This window comes from Lissotriton vulgaris, chromosome 5 (genome assembly GCF_964263255.1).
Source record: "Lissotriton vulgaris chromosome 5, aLisVul1.2, whole genome shotgun sequence".
Classification (NCBI taxonomy): Eukaryota; Metazoa; Chordata; class Amphibia; order Caudata; family Salamandridae; genus Lissotriton; species Lissotriton vulgaris.
The window spans coordinates 1,832,692,731-1,832,713,994 of NC_141693.1; the positions used below are offsets into that span (position 1 = coordinate 1,832,692,731).

Here is a 21,264-nt window from a genome sequence, read left to right on the forward strand (position 1 = left end):
TCCTCTCGGAAATTGGTTACCATCCTAGTTAAATATGCAGAAAGTCATCATACTACTTTACAGGAACAAATTGATGAGTTAAATATTGAAATCAGCACTTTGGAAACTGGGGATGAGGAGGAATGTGCTAAACTGAGGGCAGACATGTTGGCCAGACTTCGTAAAGAGGAGGAAATAATTAAAAAACGGAAGGCTTTCAAATTTCAACGCGATAAAATAGACTACCAACAGGGCTGCATTTTTACTTTCGCAAGAAAATTTTATGCCATCAAAGACTCCCAATGTGCCTCAGGTCCTCCATCAGCCATGGCCCGCACTGGTTCTATACCGCCATCAGACCTGCGGTCTTCTACCTCGGATGTCAATTATTTGCCTGACAGGGAGTCTGACACGGAACTAACCCGAAATGACCCTCGATTGGGGTTTACCAGGTTCTCGTTGGCGCAGGAAGTAGACTGCCTGCGAAAAGGCAGACGAGACACACTGCGCCCCAGAAGATCCAATCAGAGCGCAAGAAAAGGAAGAACAACAACGCCGACAGCGATGCAAAGCAAGCTGTAAAAGAAAAACCCAAGAAAAGAAACTATTTGAATAAGAAATGGAATCAAAAGAAATAAGTCCAGCCCATAAAACAGATCTTGTTCCAGTTGACTCATCAGTAATCAATCTCACCAATGTTGCCCTCACTCCTGCGGTTTTGACGACTCTTGCGCTGGGACTAACATACAGTCCCGGCCAGTAACTTTAATTATGCAAAGACCAGGATTGATCTTTACAAGTACACCGGCAAGCTGAAGTTACAGAAACATTTTATGTGGAACAAATTCCAACCTAAAATGCACCAGACTTCATCAACTAATTTGCCACCTGGCATTCATGTCAATGATTTTGAACGGTTACAAGATTGGGAAGCATTGCGTAATGAAATCCCAAGCTCAGGCTCTTCAGAAGAACATTTGGTTTTAAATATGCAGGGCTACACGAATTTTAAACCTAAATCAACCTTCACCCCATTAATGTTACATGGCAACATAGATATTTTCCATGAATTGGCTGTTACGGGGATCAAGAGACTCTATGAAAGAACACTAACAGAGAAACGCAAATATTCAGTACAGAACAACAGTTATACGAATCTGGTAAAAAAAACTACAGGCGGATAATAACATCATTATCCGCCAATCTGACAAAGGGGGAAATGTCGTTCTTTGGCCACGCTCTCTCTACATGGAGGAAGCCTACCTTCAGTTGAATGATATACTCTGCTAGAAACTGTGCGACGTCAGCACTGTCAGAAAAGCACAGGCAGAGTTTCATACACTTCTGATGGGTTGGCACAGTGCGGGATTACTAAGTCTGGATGAATTCAGATTCATCAAAAATGAATATCCAGTAATGCCCTTTTTTTACTTTATCCCCAAAGTCCATAAGAACCCTGAGAAACCCCCCGGCAGACCTATCATCTCTAAACGCAATGGACTGTTGGAAAATACCACCATGTACTTTGATTCTTTCCTCCAGGAATTTGTTAAAGCTCTGCCATCCTATGTACAGGTTTCAGGTGAATTTCTGGGGAAATTGGAGGGGGTATCATGGGATTCAGAATGTTGGTTAATCACGCTGGATGTAGCAGCTTTATATACCAGCATCCAGCACATTGATGGGTTGAGGGCCATCCAATTCTATTTGGGAAGTAGACCAATCCAAATATCTGAACACAATAAGATGCTGTTAGCCATGATTTCTTATTGCCTACATAACTTTTTCATGTTCAACAACCAATATTTCCAACAGATCAGGGGTGTGGCTATGGGGGCCTGCTTCTCTCCCAGTTATGCCTGTTTGCATACGGGCTACTGGGAGAAGCAGGTCCTCCATGGCGTATTCCATGACATCTTTGTAGAACATGTGGCATATTGTTATCGTTACATTGACAACATATTTTTAATATGGGGTGGTACCAAACAGCAGGCTGTAGATTTCATTAACATGTTTAACAATAATGCACTGAACCTTGCTTTCACTTCTAATATCAGTCAGGAGAATGTTTGTTTCTTGGATGTAGAGGTTGTGGCTAGGTATAACAAACTAGAGACAGTACTTTACAGGAATCCTATGGCAGGCAACATAGTGCTGCATGCCAAGAGTCACCATCCGACGCATCTGATACACAGTGTCCCCTACGGGGAGATGCTGCGTATCAGACACATTTACCCGCTTACCTTCGCCTCACCCAGAATCACCTAGCGTTCAGAAAGCAGCTTAAAACGTGGATATTTGACAAATAATCCAACTCCCCTTCCTAAGCGCCTTGAAACCCTCTGGGTATGTAGTGCGCTATATAAATGTTTTGACTTGACTTGACAGCACTGAATCTCAATGCAAACTGGCGCAGGAGGCCAGCAGAGCACGATTTTTGGCTGGAGGGTACTCAATGACAACAATGGATACGGCTATCCGGAAGGCAAATTCTATCCCTCGAAAGGAGGTGCTGCTGCATAAAAGAACTGGGGCAGCAGACCCTAAGTTGGCCAGACAACCGACCAGGCTTATACTGACATATAACAGACAGCACCAAGCTCTCCGCAAGATCCTGAATAGGAATTGGAACTTGGTACGTAATGATCCTGTTATAGGTTGTTCGGTGTCAGCTAAACCGGAAATCTCCTTTAGGAAAGCACGCTCGATGAGCATGTGCTTTGGTCAAGTCCAGTCCTGAGGTGATTCCTAATACAACATGGTTGCAGGCTAGCATGGGATTCAGAAAGTGCTCTTCATGTTAAGCCTGTAAACACGGGGTGAGCAGAACTGAGTACACTATTCCTTTTTCTGATATCCCCCGTGTTATCCACAAACAGCTGACGTGCAAGACTGAGTTTGCGGTGTATGTGCTGGAGTGTTCGTGTGGCCTGCAATATGTTAGGAGTACCAAGTTGCAGGTCAAGTCAAGTCAAGTCAAGAGATTTATATAGCGCGCTACATACCCATAGGGTCTCAAGGCGCTTGAGGAAGGGTGGGGGTATTACTTGTCGAATATCCAAGTTTTAAGTTGCTTTCTGAATGCTAGGTGGTTCTGAGTAAGGCGAAGGTGAGTGGGAAGAGAGTTCCAAGTTTTAGCTGCCAGGTAGGAGAAGGATCTACCTCCCATGGTGGTTTTGTTGATGCGAGGTACAGTGGCAAGGGGTTGGTTGGAGGATCGTTGCTGACGGGAGGGGGTGTAGAAGGACAGTCGTGTGTTGAGGCATTCGGGTCCAAGTTCGTAAAGTGCTTTGTGTGCGTGGGTTAGGAAGCGGAAAGTAATCCTCTTATTTACGGGGAGCCAGTGGAGGTTTTTCAGGTGACCAGAGATGTGGTCTTTACGCGGGATGTCTAGTATGAGCCTGGCTGAAGCGTTTTGGATGCGTTGGAGTTTTTTCTGGAGTTTTGCCGTGGTACCGGCGTATAGGGTGTTTCCGTAGTCCAGGCGGCTCGTGACCAGTGCGTGGGTGACCGTTTTACGAGTTTCGGTGGGGATCCAACGAAATGTTTTTTTGAGCATGCGAAGAATGTTGAAGCAAGATGATGAAACGGCGTTGACTTGTCTGGTCATCGAGAGTGAGGAGTCCAGGATGACGCCCAGGTTCCGTGCGTGGTCTGTCGGGATGGGTGCTTTTCCAAGGGCTTCTGGCCACCAAGAGTCATCCCAGGCGGAGGGGGAGGTGCCTAAGATGAGGACTTCTGTTTTGTCTGAGTTCAGTTTCAGACGGCTGTGCTTCATCCACTCGGCTACTTCTTTCATTCCTTCGTGTAAGTTGGTTTTGGCGGTGTTAGGGTCCTTTGGTGAGTGAGAGGATCAGTTGAGTGTCGTCAGCGTAGGAGATAATGTTGAGGTTGTGTTGGCGAGCGATGGCCGCAAGGGGGCTCATGTATACGTTGAAGAGGGTGGGGCTGAGAGAAGATCCTTGTGGCACGCCACAGATGACTTCAGTGGTCTCTGACTTGAATGGTGGGAGGCGGACTCTCTGGGTTCTTCCGGTGAGGAACGAGGTGATCCATTCCAGTGCTTTTCCTTGGATTCCGACGTTTCTGAGGCGCTGTAGAAGGGTGCTATGGCAGACTGTGTCAAAGGCAGCGGGGAGGTCGAGGAGGATGAGGGCGACTGTGTCTCCGTTGTCCAGCAGAGTTCGAATGTCGTCTGTTGCAGCGATTAGTGCGGTCTCAGTGCTGTGTTTGGCTCGGAATCCGGACTGTGAGGAGTCGAGGGATTTGTTGGTTTCGAGGAAGGCGGCGAGCTGGTTGTTGACAGCTTTCTCGATGACTTTGGCCGGGAATGGAAGAAGCGAGATGGGGCGGTAGTTTTTGAGCTCGGTGGGGTCAGCTGTGGGTATTTTGAGAAGGGCGCTGAGTTCTGCGTGTTTCCAGCTTTCCGGGAAGGTGGCGGAGTTGAGGGAGCAGTTGATGACATCTCGGAGGTGTGGTGCTATGATGGAGTCTGCTTTGTTGAAGATGTGGTGAGGGCATGGGTCAGTTGGGGATCCTTAGTGGATGGAGTTCATCAGGCGGATGGTGTCCTCAGTGGAGATTGGGTTCCAGTCGTTAAGGATGTTCAAGGGGGGTGAAGGTCCTGCAGAAGGTTGGGTGGGTTGGTCTCCGGGTCGGTTGTCGAAGCTGTTGTGGATGTCTGCGATTTTGTTGTGGAAGAAGGAAGCTAGGGAGTCGCAGAGGGCTTGGGAGGGGGTGATGTCGTTGGAGTTGGCTGATGGGTTGGTAAATTCTTTGATGATGTTGAATAATTCCTTGCTGTTGTGGGCGTTGTTGTCTAGTCGGTCTTTGAATGCGGCTTTCTTGGCAGACCGGATTAGTTGGTGGTGTATGCGGGTGGCTTTTTCAAAAACACAATGTGGACAGTGGACCACTTTCAACACCCTACAAGCACCAATCCAACTATTTCCAATATTTACATTTAAATTGTTTTTCAAAAACGTGTGCAATATTCAGAATACTCCCTGTCCAGAGAGTATAACCCAGCAGCTTTGGGTAAACATGAGATTTACAACAAGTTCCGAAATGCACCACTTTGACGGTCAAAATTACACCATATGTCGGTGAAAGAGTCTATATTCGAAAAAAGATAATCCAAATAAAAGAGCGCTGAGTCCAAAATTGCAAGCAAGTGTTCAGGATTCTTTTAATTTTCAGATCGAAATGGCTGGCATTTCGATCTGAAAATTAAACTCTTTCACCGACATATGGTGTAATTTTGACCGTCAAAGTGGTGCATTTCGGAACGTGTATGCGGGTGGCGTTTTTGAAGGCGTCCCTGGTGCTGGTGTTTGGGTCTTTTTTCCAGGCCTTCTCGAGGGAGCAACAGAGTTTCTTCGAATTCTTAAGATCATCGTAGAACCAGGATGCGTGACCAGTAACCAGTGACGCCGCTTACCCAGTCGCACGCCACTTTAAGGACCACCATGAAAATAAAAGTCAGCTGTTACAATACTTTGTTATAGATGCTGTCTCTCCCCTGAGAAGGGGCGGTAATCGATAAGCCATCTTACGTGCACTAGAAACAAGGTATATTGTGGAATTAGACTGTAAGTACCCTCTAGGTCTTAATGCCAGCGAAGATTTTCACACCTGTCTCTAGAACATACCCCCAGACATATTAGCACCATTGGAAACTGAATGGTATTGCACAGCTCAGTGTTTTCAAACTATCTGTTTTTGTGACGGATTTTAAAATAAGAGCTCGCTCTTTCACGTTTTGTATCTATTTTTGCACTTGTTTTGCACGTACTGTATATTCTGATTGCACTATTTTACCATATGGGCGTAGACGCCTCAAATTCTATGGATTAGGGTTGCTGACAGAAGTTAACCCACGGGGGATATGTTTAAGGAATAATGTTTTCCTTTTCAACAAAACATATTACTCCCAAAGCTGTGGTACTGCCATGGGAGTTTCCTTCTCTCCAAGCTACGCCAACCTAGTAATGGGTTGGTGGGAAAATATCGTAGCTTGGAGAGAAGAGAACGACCATCATGTAGCCAAGGTAGTACTTTGGCTACGTTTTATAGATGACCTCTTCCTAATATGGAATGGCACCAAGATGGAATTTCTCGAATTCTTCGAAGTTTTGAACAACAATGATGTTGGGTTGAAATTCACCTACACCATCAGTAAAAGTGAAATTGTATACATAGAAACGAAGGTATACATTAAAGAGGACCAACTAGAAACAACTGTATAAGAAAAAGCACAGCAACGAACAGTGTGTTAAATGGTACAAGTTTCCATCTGGATAATATAAAGAAAAATATTCTATATGGGGAATTTATTCAGATGAAACGCAACTGTTCCAACAAAACTGAGATGAACAAAAAATTTGAAGACACTACCGAAAGGTTCCTAAAAAGAGGATATAAATTCAGTGATGTAAGACGCGGAGAATTGAAAGCAAGAAAAATCATTCGCGCAGAGACTTTGATAAATAGAAAAAATCAAAATGAGGAAGAAATAACAAAAGAACCGATCAGAATGATTTTAACATACAGTAAAGAGAGTCACAAAGTACAAAAGGTGCTGGACAAATACTGGAACATTTTAATCAAAGATCCAGATATTGGGAAAGAACTGGGCAAACATCCCCAATTAACATACAGAAAAGCACCGTCTCTGTCTGACAAACTAGTCAGGAGTCATTTTCAAATTAGGAAATAAAATACATGGCTACAAAATGTACAGAAGGGTTTCAAAAAATGCAGCCAGTGTAAGGCCTGTAAGATTGGAAAAACAATGAGCTCAACTGAGGACCCACAAGGAAAAATCTTTAATATTGAAGACTGCATCACTTGTAAAACCACGTATGTGGTCTACCTGTTGGAATGCCATTGTGGCAAAAGATACATTGGCAGCACCATCTGTCCTTTGAGTAAAAGAATTCTCGAACATATAAGAGCCATCCAGAACAAAGACCTGACATACGCGATAGCCAAACACATGCTGACACATGAGAACAAGACATGGCAGGATATAACATACAGTGGATTGGCTACGATACCCATTAATGAAAGAGGTGGGAATAGAACTCTCTTATTAAGACGCCTGGAATCAAGGTTCATTATTCGATTCAAGACCATAACCCTGATGGAGTTAAACGGGGACGAGGAACTACATGTCCACTTATATTACCATCCTCTTTCCACTGGTCTGTGCTATCGGTTTTCCCACCCTAATGGACTGTGCCAAAGCAGGTTAACTCCTGATCTAATCCTACCATTGCCGGTATTGGTGATCGTGACAGGCACGCCTTGCACCTGCACTCCATTGATGTTTATGGTCTGCATGGCCTGGGCAGCAGCTGCGAGCTGAGCAGCATTCAAGCTGATGACCCCTCCTGCTGGGGCCAGCTTGGGAAGGCTGCGCTCCTTGCGCACTGGGCTTCTTTTGCAGCTCTTGGGTGTGACGGTGCAAGTGGTGGGAGGAGATGTGGTGATCGTGGACCCTTCATGAAGAACAAGGGTTTGCAGCTCTCCAGATGCTGTCCGGAAGTAGACCTGTAAAGGAACAGGAAACAATGTGAGAATAGCACCTAGCACTAGGATTCAAGCAATGGTTTTTATCCAACCTTTCACTTTCTGTTACAGCTTCCATACCATGAATCAGAGTGAGAACAAGTCCAAGTTACAGCTCATTCAACATCTTGGCCTTTCTAGAGAGAGGCTGGCCATAATCAATGGCCTCTTCCCCAGTACAGAATTCCAGCCGGATACACCAGTTCAGTTCTTGTATTGCCGTTTCCAAATACTGCTCCAGAACGGACTGTCCTAACTTGATACATTGAAGGGGCGCTTCAAGTTCCTAAACAAGGATACCTACACTGGCTGAATACTGGGAAATGTTTTTAAACAACCATAGTGGGTTGCTGGATTTAAAAGCTAGCCTTGTGTAAAGTCTGAAGTAGCTCCAACGACTAGTCGCAGAAAACCACCCTCATATGTACCCCGTTCTGTACAATGTTATCTATGAGCTCAAGGCCCCGGGGATTACAAATAGCCAGGACAGTTTATCCACATGCTTATTGTTGTCAGATTATGGATACAGAGAAGCAGGAAGAAGATACCAAGGCATTAGAAATTTAAGTGTGAAGGCAACAAAAGTCTATGAACAGTTTTTAGTTGTGGTCACAGCCCTGAACTTAGAAATATTACTGGTGCAAGTAATACAAATCCTCTGCTGGGCAAAATGTTTAAAGATGTAAAAGGAAAAAAAAAACGCTACAACGTCTTGCATGTCCCAGGAAGCTGCTGAGAGGTCGAGATTGGAATTTTTGAAGCAATTATATAGAGTGACACCATCTGAGCAACAAGAGGACTTGAAATGGGAACTCAGATATACACCTTTAAAAGCGGAATAGCAGAAGAGAGAGAAAAGATTTAAAAAATATGGAAGCAAATATTTGACAGAAGCTAAATTCTAAGCTGAGTAAGTTGTGCTGTTAGCGCCTTTATTGTCACATATGGTTTTCGCTCTTAAGTGGAGTGTAAGTATTTTCATGATTAACACTGAAGAGTTCTCCTTTTTATGAACACTAGAAATATCTGAAACATCTGAAACTGCTCGCTCTAAAAATCATTGACCCATTTACTACGGAGGCATTCACTCTCCGCCTTTTTAAAACAAGCATTAAAAATGCAATAGGTCTTGCCTTTAATTAAGCTAAAGCCATTTGCTTTGCTATACAATACCAATAGCAAAGCAAATGGCTTTAACTTAATAAAAGGCGAGACCTATTGCATTTTCAATGCTTATTTTTGTTAGGCACGGGGAGATTAAGTGATTAGCCCAGAATGACAGGATGTTTAACGTCCCTGCCAAGACTCAAACCCAGTTCTCCAGATTCGAGGTCGAACGCCCTAGCCGCTAGGCTACATCCTCTTGTTACCAGTATTTGAATTGGACATATATAAGTGCAGGTACTCCCATCCCCTTTTCCCCTTACCCAGGACCAACAGCTGTGAAGTTTGGATTCATAGAGAGTAGTAGAGAGTGAGTAGAGTAGTAGAGAGTGAGTAGTAGAGAGTGAGTAGAGTAGTAGAGAGTGAGTTGTAGAGACTAATAGAGTGAGTAGTAGAGAGTAGTAGAGAGTGAGTAGTAGAGTGATAGTAGAGAGTGAGCAGTAGAGAATGAAGAGTAGTAGTGAGTAGTAGAGTGAGTATTAGAGGGTAGCAGAGAGCGAGTAGTAGAGTGAGTAGTAGAGAGTGAGTAGTGGAGAGTAGTAACTTGGTTACTATAGGTCTTGTGCTCCAACGTCAGCTGAGACCTAGAAAAAGAGTTGGGCTAGGACCTTACACGTTGTTTACTGCCTGACCCTACGCCGCGAGGCTCATGCACTGTCAGACATGGGTCTGGGGAGGGGCGTCACTTAAAGCCACCCCCCTCACTCTCCATAAATGCTGTCCCAAAATATTGCACTATTCAAGCAGAATTGTTACTTTATGTGTTAAAAGTCAGCCCTTTTTAAATGCACCAGGCAAGTGTAGCGATCGGTTTAAAATGTCATTTTGACTCATTCAGGAGGTCAGTTCCTCAATACGTGAATAAAATGCAGTGATTTGTATTAGTAAAATTAATGAAATGTTGTGTTCACCTTTCCACACTCTTACGGCTTCTTTAGCTGCCCAGTAGTGTCTCTTCTTCACACTACTCTCATGTCCTCCCAGATCATGCTAACGTCTCACACTCCCCACAGGGGCCACCTTCTCGTAGTGCCTACCAGGGAAAGCCTCTCACACTGCCCATGCAGTGCAAGCTTCTGGCAGTTCCCAGCAGTGGAATCAGCCTGGCTCAGGAGGGTGTTCTCCCTGTGCCCCTGCAATCCTTGGCCTCTCTGCTGACATTGCCAACAGAAGTACTGAGGTACTTCTGTTGGCAAGAAGTAGAACAGCAAGCTAGGGTTGGACAGAAGTTTTCACCCAGAGGGAGCATCCAGACGGACCACAGGCTTGGCATGAAGCCACTTGAAGCCCGCTCAAGGAGCCACTCAGTCTTGTTAGATATGGTGGTCTTAAGGGGACAAGGATGATATCAAAAGTTGTGTGCTGAATCGAACGATATTTGAGCTACTCCGCGAGACTAGGGGGGTCACGGATACCCATGAAGGGTGAAGTTTGGGGGGGTCAAGGTTTGTCACAATGTCTTTTTGGGGACGTCCTTAGGTATACTTCTGTATCGGGTAGAATAAAGTGTCAGGTGTGTGAAGCTACTACTGTCTTTCCTTTGAACGCATGCCTTATGAATACTGAGGGCTCAAAACCTTGCTTCTGAAAAGCTTTTACGGTCACCACAGTGCCCTGTCTCACTGCTTGGGCTATTTATAGTGGTTCCTGAGCCAAACACAAATTACATAATTTCTAAATTTGCAGATGACAAAAAATACTTGGTACTGTAATTAACACAGAAGAGAGAGCAGCTAACCACAGGGTGAGAATACGCTGAGAAACGGAAAACATGATACATTGGGCAGAACTGTGTGTGGGAATGACAGTAAACTGGCAAGAGGAGCACATGCACGATGAAAAGTACTGCACAGCCACTGTGAGGTGAATCCCGGCCAAAAGTGTCTCAGCAAAGGGCTCTTAAACTGGACAGCCTCCCTATGCCACCACTGTTCTAGACACAGACTCACTGTCCGGTTCCGGAAAATTCAGCCGCCATTGCAAACAAATGCAGAAGTAGTGGCTTTTTTCAGGACAGACAGCACTCTCTGACCCACTCTATGACCGGGGCAACCCAGAATGTCACTAACGAGCCTTGGGTGATTAATTAGAAAGAGAAGACGCGCGTGACGGTACGTGCAAAAGCTTGCTGAACTCTCTTGTCTTTATGGGGCCATGTGTTTTGAACACATGGCCCCATAAAGATAAGAAGCCTTTTGCGACAAAAGGAAAGCAGGGAAGCCCGTCCAAGCGGGCCGTCTGAAAAAGCCAAAAGTACACGTCATAAAAAGCTCTTTTCCAATGGATGGCTACCATTTAGCATAAACGGTGACACCAGCCAATGGAAAAGAGGGGCGGGGCCTAAAGTCCTTTACAGAAGTTACTCAATATCATTAAATCTCGCCGAGCGAGCTGCGCATGTGCGCAGCCACGCTAGCGGAGACCTAAAAGAAAAAAATTATTGGGGCACTTCATGATTAAGCCTTCCTAACTTTTTTTAAACAAGTTTTAATGTTTTTCCCCCTCACTAGTTGGTGATTCTAAAAGTAGGTAGGGGTTACATATTTCCCTGGAGGGTACCAGGAAAATGGCCATAATATATATATTTTTTAATGGGAAAAAAATGCTGCTTCAATATATAGTTTGCTATGCAAAGATCATCCCGGCTTTCAGGAACAGGCAGGGTTGTAGACAAAATCATGCTTTTTTAACCTCAGTGTTTGCATTTTTTAAACAGCGGCCAATTTGACCTATTTTTTTGTGCTTTCTACCTACCTGAAGTTTGTGGTGGCAACAGGCCAATATTGCCAATTTACAAAAAGTAACATTCCATTATGTACGTCAAGCCTTTCTGCTAGTAGGTATACATAGTGTTTGTTGTTTGCCCAAATACATGCAGTACCAAGAGCCAACAACCGAGTAGCAGCATATAATGATTTTTCATTGTGTACCTTGCATGCACCAATTCATTTAGTAAAATCTAATGAATGAAACATCTGCTCAACATACTAAGTTTAGGAATAGTCGTTATATGTACAAATATGAATTTGAGACTATTCAAACTTTCGTGTGATTCAGAGGGCATTTTGCAAAATGTATTCTTTCTTGCATACTGGTTTACATTTGGAGGCCATAAACTGGGAGAGATTATCAGTTGATAATAACAAATGTTCTACTATTTTCATTTCCGACACTCCCATTAAAACAGTACCCCACTTCGGCGGCTGTGACAGAAAGATCACATAATACAATGTAGAAACATCAATATTTTGCTTTGCCAATTAACCCTTTTTAGTGATGTGGGTAACTGTGCTGGGTTAGGCCAACACCCAAACCCAGACATTTCTGAAAACTGGATAACCAGTGCAGTGCAGGACAGTGTGACTTGCATTGCTCCCACCAAGATTTTTTCTCAAAATGACCTGCAAATGTCAAACTTTGGCTAAAATCTCGCATATTATTCATATTTCTGTGAGAGCAAATTCTGTAATATCTGCCGCCCAGCACGTCCAAACTTCTCCTATTAAAAACGGTTGCCCACTTGTGTGGCTGATTCTGTTGCTCATAAAAGTAACAAGTCTCAGTTTAAGCTGGTCATTGACCATAAAACAAGTCAAAACTAGTACTAGATGCAGTCAATGTATTGTCAATGATATCTTCATAATTTTTAGGTTTGATCTCCTCCAAAGACGTGTGTTAACCCCACTCAAATAAAGGAGGCTGCATTTTAATGCACAAAGTGTGGGAAGGTAGTGTGGTAAGACTCTGGACACTGAATGGAAGTTCCCAAGTTTTCTGTTACAAAAATCTTAGACAAACAGCCGTTTTTTTACCCATACTCTGGTATTTGTGGGGCATTCTGGGTGAGAAAACATGCTGAGGTTCACTGAAACCGCACTACCCTGGATCTCTATGCATTTGTAGGTTTCAGAAATGCCCAAGGTTGGTGGGGGCACACTACTGACCAAGAACCTGACTAGTGCAGCAGTTCACATGGCAAGTGATAAAATGTTAGGATTTACCATTTCTTTGCCAGCCCATATGTCAAACCTAGGGCCAAAGAATTTAGATATCCTTTTCCTTGCCATGAGGATGGGTATGCTCTAGGCCCTAGGGATGCAGAAAGACTGTGAAGGCTTCGGGGGTGGGGCCTGATGCTAGGATATTATGCACCCAGTGGGCTTTTTGACCCCCTCCGTATCCATGGGGGTCAGTATGGGGGTGAATCATTTAATCTCATCATCCGATCTCACAGACAGCTGGCATTGCAGTGGTGGCAGGTATGTCCTGATGCTAGGACAGGCCAGTCCCCACCACATCTAAAATCCGCTCCACCCACCCAATTTATTTAATTTAAAAAATTCAATGGCTCTGGTGAGCTTTCTGAGGGTATAAAGTTAGATTGTTTTTTTTTTTTGGCGGGGGGCACTTTCCCCCACCTTCCTGGTATGTAGTGGATGGATTCCTGCTTGGGGATTAGTGTCCTATGCAATCCTAGGCAGAAGTACCACTGGGAAGGCAATATTGTCACCTTTCCAACAGTACCTCTGCCGCTTTGATCGGTTTGTCGGGGGGCTGAGATATGCGACCTGAGCACCGATCAAAGTAAAAGCAGTCATCATCTAATCCCTTGTGCACCAAGATAATTTATATAAAGCAAAAAAAATGTACAAAGATTTTGTGGCACTCTCTGACCACATAACCTACAAAGACAACACTAATCTAGAACATTGGTTCTCATACCGGCACCTACATGGGCTACTTTGTGCAAACTGATTCCTTGTACCCCTGCGTCGTTCGCCAGGGATGGGACTCGTTGGGAGCCATTGGACAGTTGAAGTCCCCATCCCCTGTTGGGCAGGGAACTGCTCACTTTCCGCGACAGATGCTTCAATATTCAATGAGGGATTGGGGGAGTTGCAGTTATAGATGCTGTTGAATTTAGTTTTCACAATGCGCATTCATCTTATTATCTCTATTCGGCCCCAGATCGCTATATCCCTTACACTTCATGCTATATACTGCGATGACTAATGTAAGATGACACTCCTACAAGGGAACTTAAGGTAGTAACATGGAATGTGTGATGCCTCCTAGACAAAATCAAGAGAGGTGCACACTCAAATATGCGAAACGCACTGAGGCCGACGTCCTCGTTCTCCAAGAAACCCACCTATTAGGGATCAAGGCCCCACGTCTGGCCTGTTTTGGATTTATACAAGTCTTTCATGCAGGTTTCACTAGAGGCTCCAGGGGTGCGCTATTTTGATCCATCGTAGAATTTCCTTCACACACATTTGCACAGATCCGTCCGGCAGATACCCGTTTGTCCAAAGTATGATTAGTGGCAAACTTATAATAGAAGGTAGTATATACGCCCCACCGCCAAACATTCAATGAACGTATTACAAACATCTGGGGATCACTGCCTGACGTCCTTGCACTGATTGGAAGGGATTGGAATGTTGTCATTCATCTTAACCGAGACAGGTGGCGCCCTACATCCATACTCTCTGCACTAAGGAAGTCGCGCCTGGGACCTCAGCATGCTCCAGAAATACTATCAAAGTGTGCTCCTTGATGAGGCCAAATACATATGGCAGGCGACACAAAGCAGGATATACCAATGGGGAGACAAATTTGGGAAGCTCCTGCATAGATTATGCTAATAAACTCTAAAACCAATTCAGCGGCCGGTCATTAAATAGCATACAAATGAGATACTTACTAGCCCTGCACAATACTCCGCCAAATTCTACCAATCTCGAAAAGCAGCACATGAAGTTCTAACTGAATCCTGGATAGAGGATATTTTTTGGGACATCCTACCAAAGGCATTATCTGACAGCGCGCGGGAATTATAAGTCTCTATATCGCTAGAGGAATTAACAGCCGCCATGGCACCAGGAAAGTTGCGGGGTCCCAACAGACCCGTGTGAATTCTTTAAATCGTATGTGTCAATACTGGGTTTATGATTTTTCATAGTCATTAATGAAGCTCTTAAAATAAATGCATTCCCCTGACTGGAGACCCGCAAAATCTGTGGTCTTCCCTAAACCGGGTCGCCCACCAGAACTATGTTCATCGTATCGGCCAATTTCACTTTTAAATATAGAGGCCAAACTGCTAGGCAAGGTACTCGCAAACAGACAGGTGGATCCCTCACCTTAATGACTTGATCCATCCAGACCAGGCGGGCTTTATACCACAAAGAGCGACTTGACATAACACACGTAGAGTCCATAACGCAATTGCGGCTATCGATCGACTTGACAGAACAGCAGCCCTACTTTTAGTGGACATAGACAAAGCCTTTGATTCCGTCAGTTGGGTGTACATGTTTATACTGCTGAAACATTTAAATAAGGGCCTTCAGTTTATTGCACACGTGAAACTGTTATATACTGCCCTCACGGAAGTCCATCCGAGAGACTGGCGACACTTCAACCCAGTTTCCTATGAGTCGAGGAACTATTTGCCCTGGCCATTGAGCCCCTAGCCGCATGGGTGCGACGAGATGCAAAATATTGAGGCTTCGAAAGGACGACTGAAATGTCTGAGCGTATAGCAATATACGCAGACTATGTCCTATTCTTCCTGACCGACCATCACAGGTCTGGACCGAGAATCCGCCAGATAATGCAAATCTTAGGGAAGACATCAGGTCTTTATAGGACGAATACAAAATAGTTACACTGGCCAATACAAGGGAACTAGGGGAGCAGCCGATGGGCAGAGGGACTCACGCTGGCTTCGCATATGTGGGCATCTCCATGGCAGATAGCCAAGCAACTTCATGGAAACACAACATAGAGGCACTGAATGAAAAGGTTAAAGCTGAGGTGAAGTCCTGGTCCACACTCCCTCTTTCACTCTACGGACGGTCTGTTATCTTCAAATGGTTTCTTTACCCCATCTACTATGCCAACTACAGTCCCATCCTTACCCAATCACTGTGTCCTGGTTCCACCAAATAAATGCAGGACTGGGACACTTCCTATGAGGAGGCAGCACGGGCCAAGTCGCCCTACGCACATGTTTCCAATCTACATACTGTGGGGTTATCGCCACCGCAGATGTACAATCCTTCCATTCACCTGCACACCTGAAAATCCTGAATGAATGGTGGTATTGGCACAGAGATGATCCTGTATTTTAAATCGAACAGCGGGTTATGGGAGATTCTTCCATGCAGACATTCTTATATAGCAGATCGGACTCGAAAAGCCTTCCCCCAGCGACACAGGTGGAGATTAAGACCTGGAGACAGTCCGTTTGCCGCACGGGGAGGTGGGGCTCGAGTCACAAAAGAGACTCCACTGTGGTAAAATTGTATGCTCTGACAAGTCGCGGACCCTCCCAGGTTTAGCGGCTGGGATAGAATTGGAATCTCAACACTAGGGGATGTAATGAAAGAACATATCCTTAAATCCTTTCAAGGTCGCAAGAAAAACATTCTCAATGCCCAATCAACAATTCTTACAACTTAGACATGCACTTCATCCTCATATTAAAGACCTAACCAACCATCCCGAATTCAGCCCACTGGAGGGCAAACTCCAGATGGGAGACCTTGGAGACCACACATTTTCCATAATGTATCAAACCCTAATACTAATAACCCTACTACTCTGACTACCCTAAGAGCAACATGAGACACGGATGTAGGACCGACTGATGACGACGATTGGGCAGAGGCACTTCAATCACCTCGGGAAGCAACAATCTCTATCGACTTTGTTCCATACAGTTTAAATACCTAAACAGAGTATATTATACCAGACATAGATTATGGACAGTTGGATTATTAGCTACCCCACAATGCCTTCGATGCCAGTCAGAAGCCAGCACACTTATACACACAATCTAGATCTGCCCCGCCCTTAGATCGCTTTTGGCAAGGTGTATTAAACTGCCTAGCAGAGGTGCTAGCTTGGGACTTGCCTGGATTCCCCGAAATGTACACTGCTACATTGCACAGAAGGAATAGGGCGAAATAAGCATAAAATACACTTACTATTCCTAGGCCTTACACTCGCCATAAGAGACATAGCTCAACTAAGGAAGGCCGAAACCCCACCACTTGTAACACAATGGAAGAAAGGGCTAGACTTTAATATGAAGCTAGAAATTCCTATATTTATTGCACGCGGATGTCCACAGAAGCACCATACAATATGTAAGACCTCCTGGTCAGTGGCCCAGCTCTACGCCCGTGCAGCTCCACTCAATGACCCTCCACCGCTGCTGCCCCTTCTTCCTCTGCGCCAGGTAGGAGTTTGCGGCTGCTGTCCTTGAGTCCCAGTGGCGTGCCTGCTAGTTACTGCTGATTTGCACTGTGGTATTGGTATTTTTGCCTTTGCTTACTCGTATATTGCCTAGGTGTCCTCTTTCTGTTTTTTAAGTCTCGCCTGGCGTTAGCAGCACGCATGCGCTGCTCTCTCCATGCGAGGGCTTCTTGAAATCAATATGGATTCCGAAGCTTACAGAGGCGGACTTGAAGCCCCGCCCATCTTTTTAATTCGCTGGCGTCATCCTCCATGCAAAACACTGGCTCATGATTGAAAAGGAGGCTTATTAGTCCCTACTTGTTACCACCCTGTCCACTGTTGGCCCCGCCCACTGGGACTGGATCTCTCACTTGCGGCGTTACACGGTCTCCTTCATTAGCTGGGACACACTCTTTCTTTGTCATTGTGAGTGCGGGCTGCCTGGGTCGCGCTTTTGTAAGTCGGTATATTATTTAATCGCACAAGCGCGGTCCGTTTCGTCTGCGTTTGTGTATTTAATTAATCGCAGCAGTGCTGTCCCTTTGATTTGGAACGACCATCATGCGATTATTTTTAACATTCAAATTGATAATAAATCCACCCATAGCACCCTATCAAACACGCCTTTCATAATCAAAGTCTGGAATAGTATAGACCACCAGCTTCTCAAGGCACACCTATAACCAGACGCCTCCTCAGAACCCAACCTTGCTACAGCAAACTACTCTAATTGGCTGCATAATGTATTTAATTTGTTGAGGCCAAACAAATCACTCCCGAAAAATCGTCACTCTCCATCAGCCCCTTGGTTCTCTGAACCTCTCAGAGCCCAGAAGAAAGTGTGCAGAAACCGTGAAAGACAATGGCGTAAATTCTAGAATAGTCAAGAGAAACTTCTTTATAAAGCACTCACTAAATATAAAATAATGATTGCGCAGGAAAAAAGCAAATACTACATTGCACAGATTGAATCCGCACAAAACTCTAATAAACAGCTGTATCAAGTAGTCGCTAAATTATCAGGACAAACATCTACCAATACTCCAGCCCCTTCACAAGCATTATGCGACTCTTTAGCAAACTATTTTTTTGAAAAAGTGAATGACATTTATACTAAATTCTCATCCCAGACTAACACTGTTGATCAGCCCTCAACTCCTGATACTACTGATCATTCACTACTACAATTTGACAACACCACACCTGATCAGATTACTAAACTAATCTCCAGTAGCAAATCAGAAAATCAGGTTCCACCATTGACCCTTGCCCCCAGGCTGTTCTTAAACCTGTTGCAGAATTGATCGCACCTACTCCATTTAACATCTGTAATGCTATGTTTCCATCAGGCATATATCCCACAATTTGGAAGAAAACCATCATTAACACCTTGGGTGCTAGGGGTTTTCCCGCTGGGTGCTGAATATGGCAAATCTCCACTGTTCATGACAAAGCCAGCTCGTCATAAGCACAGCACAGACAACACCCATGACGAGCTGGCTTTGTCATCAGCACTGAAGGGGTTAAACCCGTTAAAAAAACGTAACCTGGACTAAAGAACTACAGGCCAATAGCTAGTTTGCCTTTCCCGGCCACAATTTTACCATAAATTACTAAACAAGACTCAATTTGGCTTCCGTAAGTGCCACGGAACAGAAACATCGCTCATCAAAGCCTCTGAAGATATCAGAATCATCCTAGATCAGGGAGGGACGGCTGTTCTTATATTGCTGGATCTCTCAGCAGCCTTTGACACGGTCGATCATACCACCCTGATGGACCGTGTCACAAAAATGGGCATCCAACACAAAGCTAGAGCCCTGCTAACCTCCTTTCTAACCAACTGCACACAGTCGGTAAATTTTGGCATTTTCAACTTTGCCCAAAGGTCCCTCCCGTGTGGTGTTCCGCAAGGATCATCCTTAAATTCGACACTTTTTAACATCTATGTGTCGGACTTGGCTAGAGTTATCAAAGCACACGGAATGGGCCTTACATTGTATGCAGACGATACGTAACTAGTGCTTACTATACGCAACAATGGTGAAAAAGTAGCAGCTAATTTTCAAAAGGGTAGGCTGGCCATCAGTAGTTGGATGACCAGCAACTGCCTCAAGCTGAACTCTGATAAAACAGAGGTAATGATATTCGTAAAACTATCCCCCATCTGGTCCTCTTCCTGGTGGCCTCCCTCATTGGGTCCGCACCCACACCCAGTGACCAAAGTGAGAAATCTGAACGTCTCATTTGATGACAGGCTGACTTTTGTTCCTCATGCTAACTCTGTGGTTGCAACTTCATTCCATAAATTGCGAATGATAAAGAAGATTCTACCATTTCTCCCCTTGAATGCGGGAAAAACATTAGTCAGTATGTTAGTCATGGCCGCCATTGACTACTGCAATGGGCTTCTACTTAATGCCCGAAGCAAGGCCATCCATTAATTGCAATCAGTCCAGAACGCAGCAGCCAGAATGCTATCAGGAACCCCTGAACACAAGTCTATTTCTCATGCCATCCAGCAGTACTATTGGCTCCCTGTGAGAAACCGTATAAAGTTCAAGGCCTTATGCATTGCCTACAAGGCTTCCCGCAACTCCGGACCTGTGTTTCTAAACAGAGAGCTAGTAACCTATACTCCAACACGGGCACGACTCGGACCCCCACAGAGAGCAGAACCCTTATCTACTAACTAGGTAGACTCTTATTATGTTTGGCCATATCACGATGACCAAGGGACTGTGAAACCTTAGATCGTCCCATTAGGTTATCTTTGTGAAGCCTAAAAGAGAATTACAACCGCAACCTTCTGCAACATAACCCGTCAGAAGTGGAGAATTCGTGATATTTATATTTATACATGGCAATTGTGGCCTGATTGCATACAATACTTATGGTCTACAACACAACCATTTTTCCTTGGTCTCTTATGGTCAGGGGGACAACAAAAGATCGCATTTATTTCAGAACAGAAACAGAAATATACTACTACCAGCAGCATTGTATAAGGCGACTACAGAAGCCCATGCTCCAATTAGGAAACGTGAAGTGATCCCTATAAAGGATCGTCAATATTTTCCCAGGGGCGATTTTAAATACCCTCTGGTTCTGCAGACAAAATTTATGTCTTGATAAAGGTGATCATAATAAGGAGTTATCACCAAAACGCGTTGACGCAACCTAAAGCGTATAATTCAAGTCTCCAACACCATAATAGATACGCTGATTTGGTAGTGATACTACTCTGGTGATAATAGAGCGGAGAAAGAATATACAAACCTGTATCCAACAAATGTATGTTGTAACTGTTCTGTCTGCTTGTAATTGTGCAGGTCGCAATTATATGTATTGTCTCAATTTTATCTTGTTTTAGTTCAGGGATTTAGTTTAGTTATCCCTATTGATTGTTTTTTTTTAATATATTCAAATAAATGAATTTTTAACTTTTCCATATTTTGTTGTATGTATTTGTTAAGTCATAAGGTACATTATTTTATACCTGTCTTTATCTGTGCTTTAAGGGAACCGTTTCTCTTACCTAGGTTGAATAACCCCATTTCCCCTGGCCTACACAAGGGGTACCTCTCTATCTTTTACAGTTAGTTACTAGAGCCCATGAATTATTTGACGAATGTGTAACACAGCTGTGTGGAGAAATAAAGGCATATAAAGATTATAAGCAAAGCCACAGGATCATATGCCATTACGTTTGGCATTCAGCTTTGCTTCAGACCTTTCCTCGCTGATGTGACATGGGATGAGCACAGAAAGGCCGATCTCATGGTATATACACTCCTGCTGGCCGTAGTCGGGACATTATAATGTGTCTACATGGAGGGGACTTTGCCTTGCATGTACACGATGTGCCAGAGGACATTTAATTATGTGGATCTACTCGTTTTCACGGAGGGGCACATTGGAATTGACATTGATCAGGAGTGACCAAGGGTAGGACTGCAGAGCACAATGCCACAAACAACGTTGCCAATAAATGGTACAATCAAGAGACTGGGATTACCTGATGTCCCTGTGACAATATATCCATAAAATTTAACTTACATTTGTTATATTTTTGTAAATTTAATTCATGTATTCGGAAAAAGTATATTTTCCATTACTGCTAAAATATAATTTTATCCAGTGCCGACCTGCCCTGTTTTTCCACCAAATGCTCCCTAATCCATATGTCAACTACTGTGTAGCATCGTATTTATGTTTGGCTCTATCACAAAGGAGGTTAATGAGGCACTAGACTGCTTAAAAAAGCATTAACATTTTATATTAATTGATTTGGGAGGA

General features: G+C 44.2%; 1 protein-coding gene across 2 annotated transcripts in view; it reads right to left on the bottom strand.

Annotated features, from left to right (window-relative positions):
* SP2 (Sp2 transcription factor) overlaps nucleotides 1-21,264 on the bottom strand; it is a 156,700-nt gene that overhangs the window by 37,314 nt on the left and 98,122 nt on the right. For both annotated transcript variants that reach the window (XM_086924295.1, XM_086924294.1), the window contains exon 4: nucleotides 7,254-7,533. In XM_086924295.1, coding sequence (XP_086780421.1) covers nucleotides 7,254-7,533 — 280 coding nt within the window. The remainder of the gene's footprint in view (nucleotides 1-7,253; nucleotides 7,534-21,264) is intronic.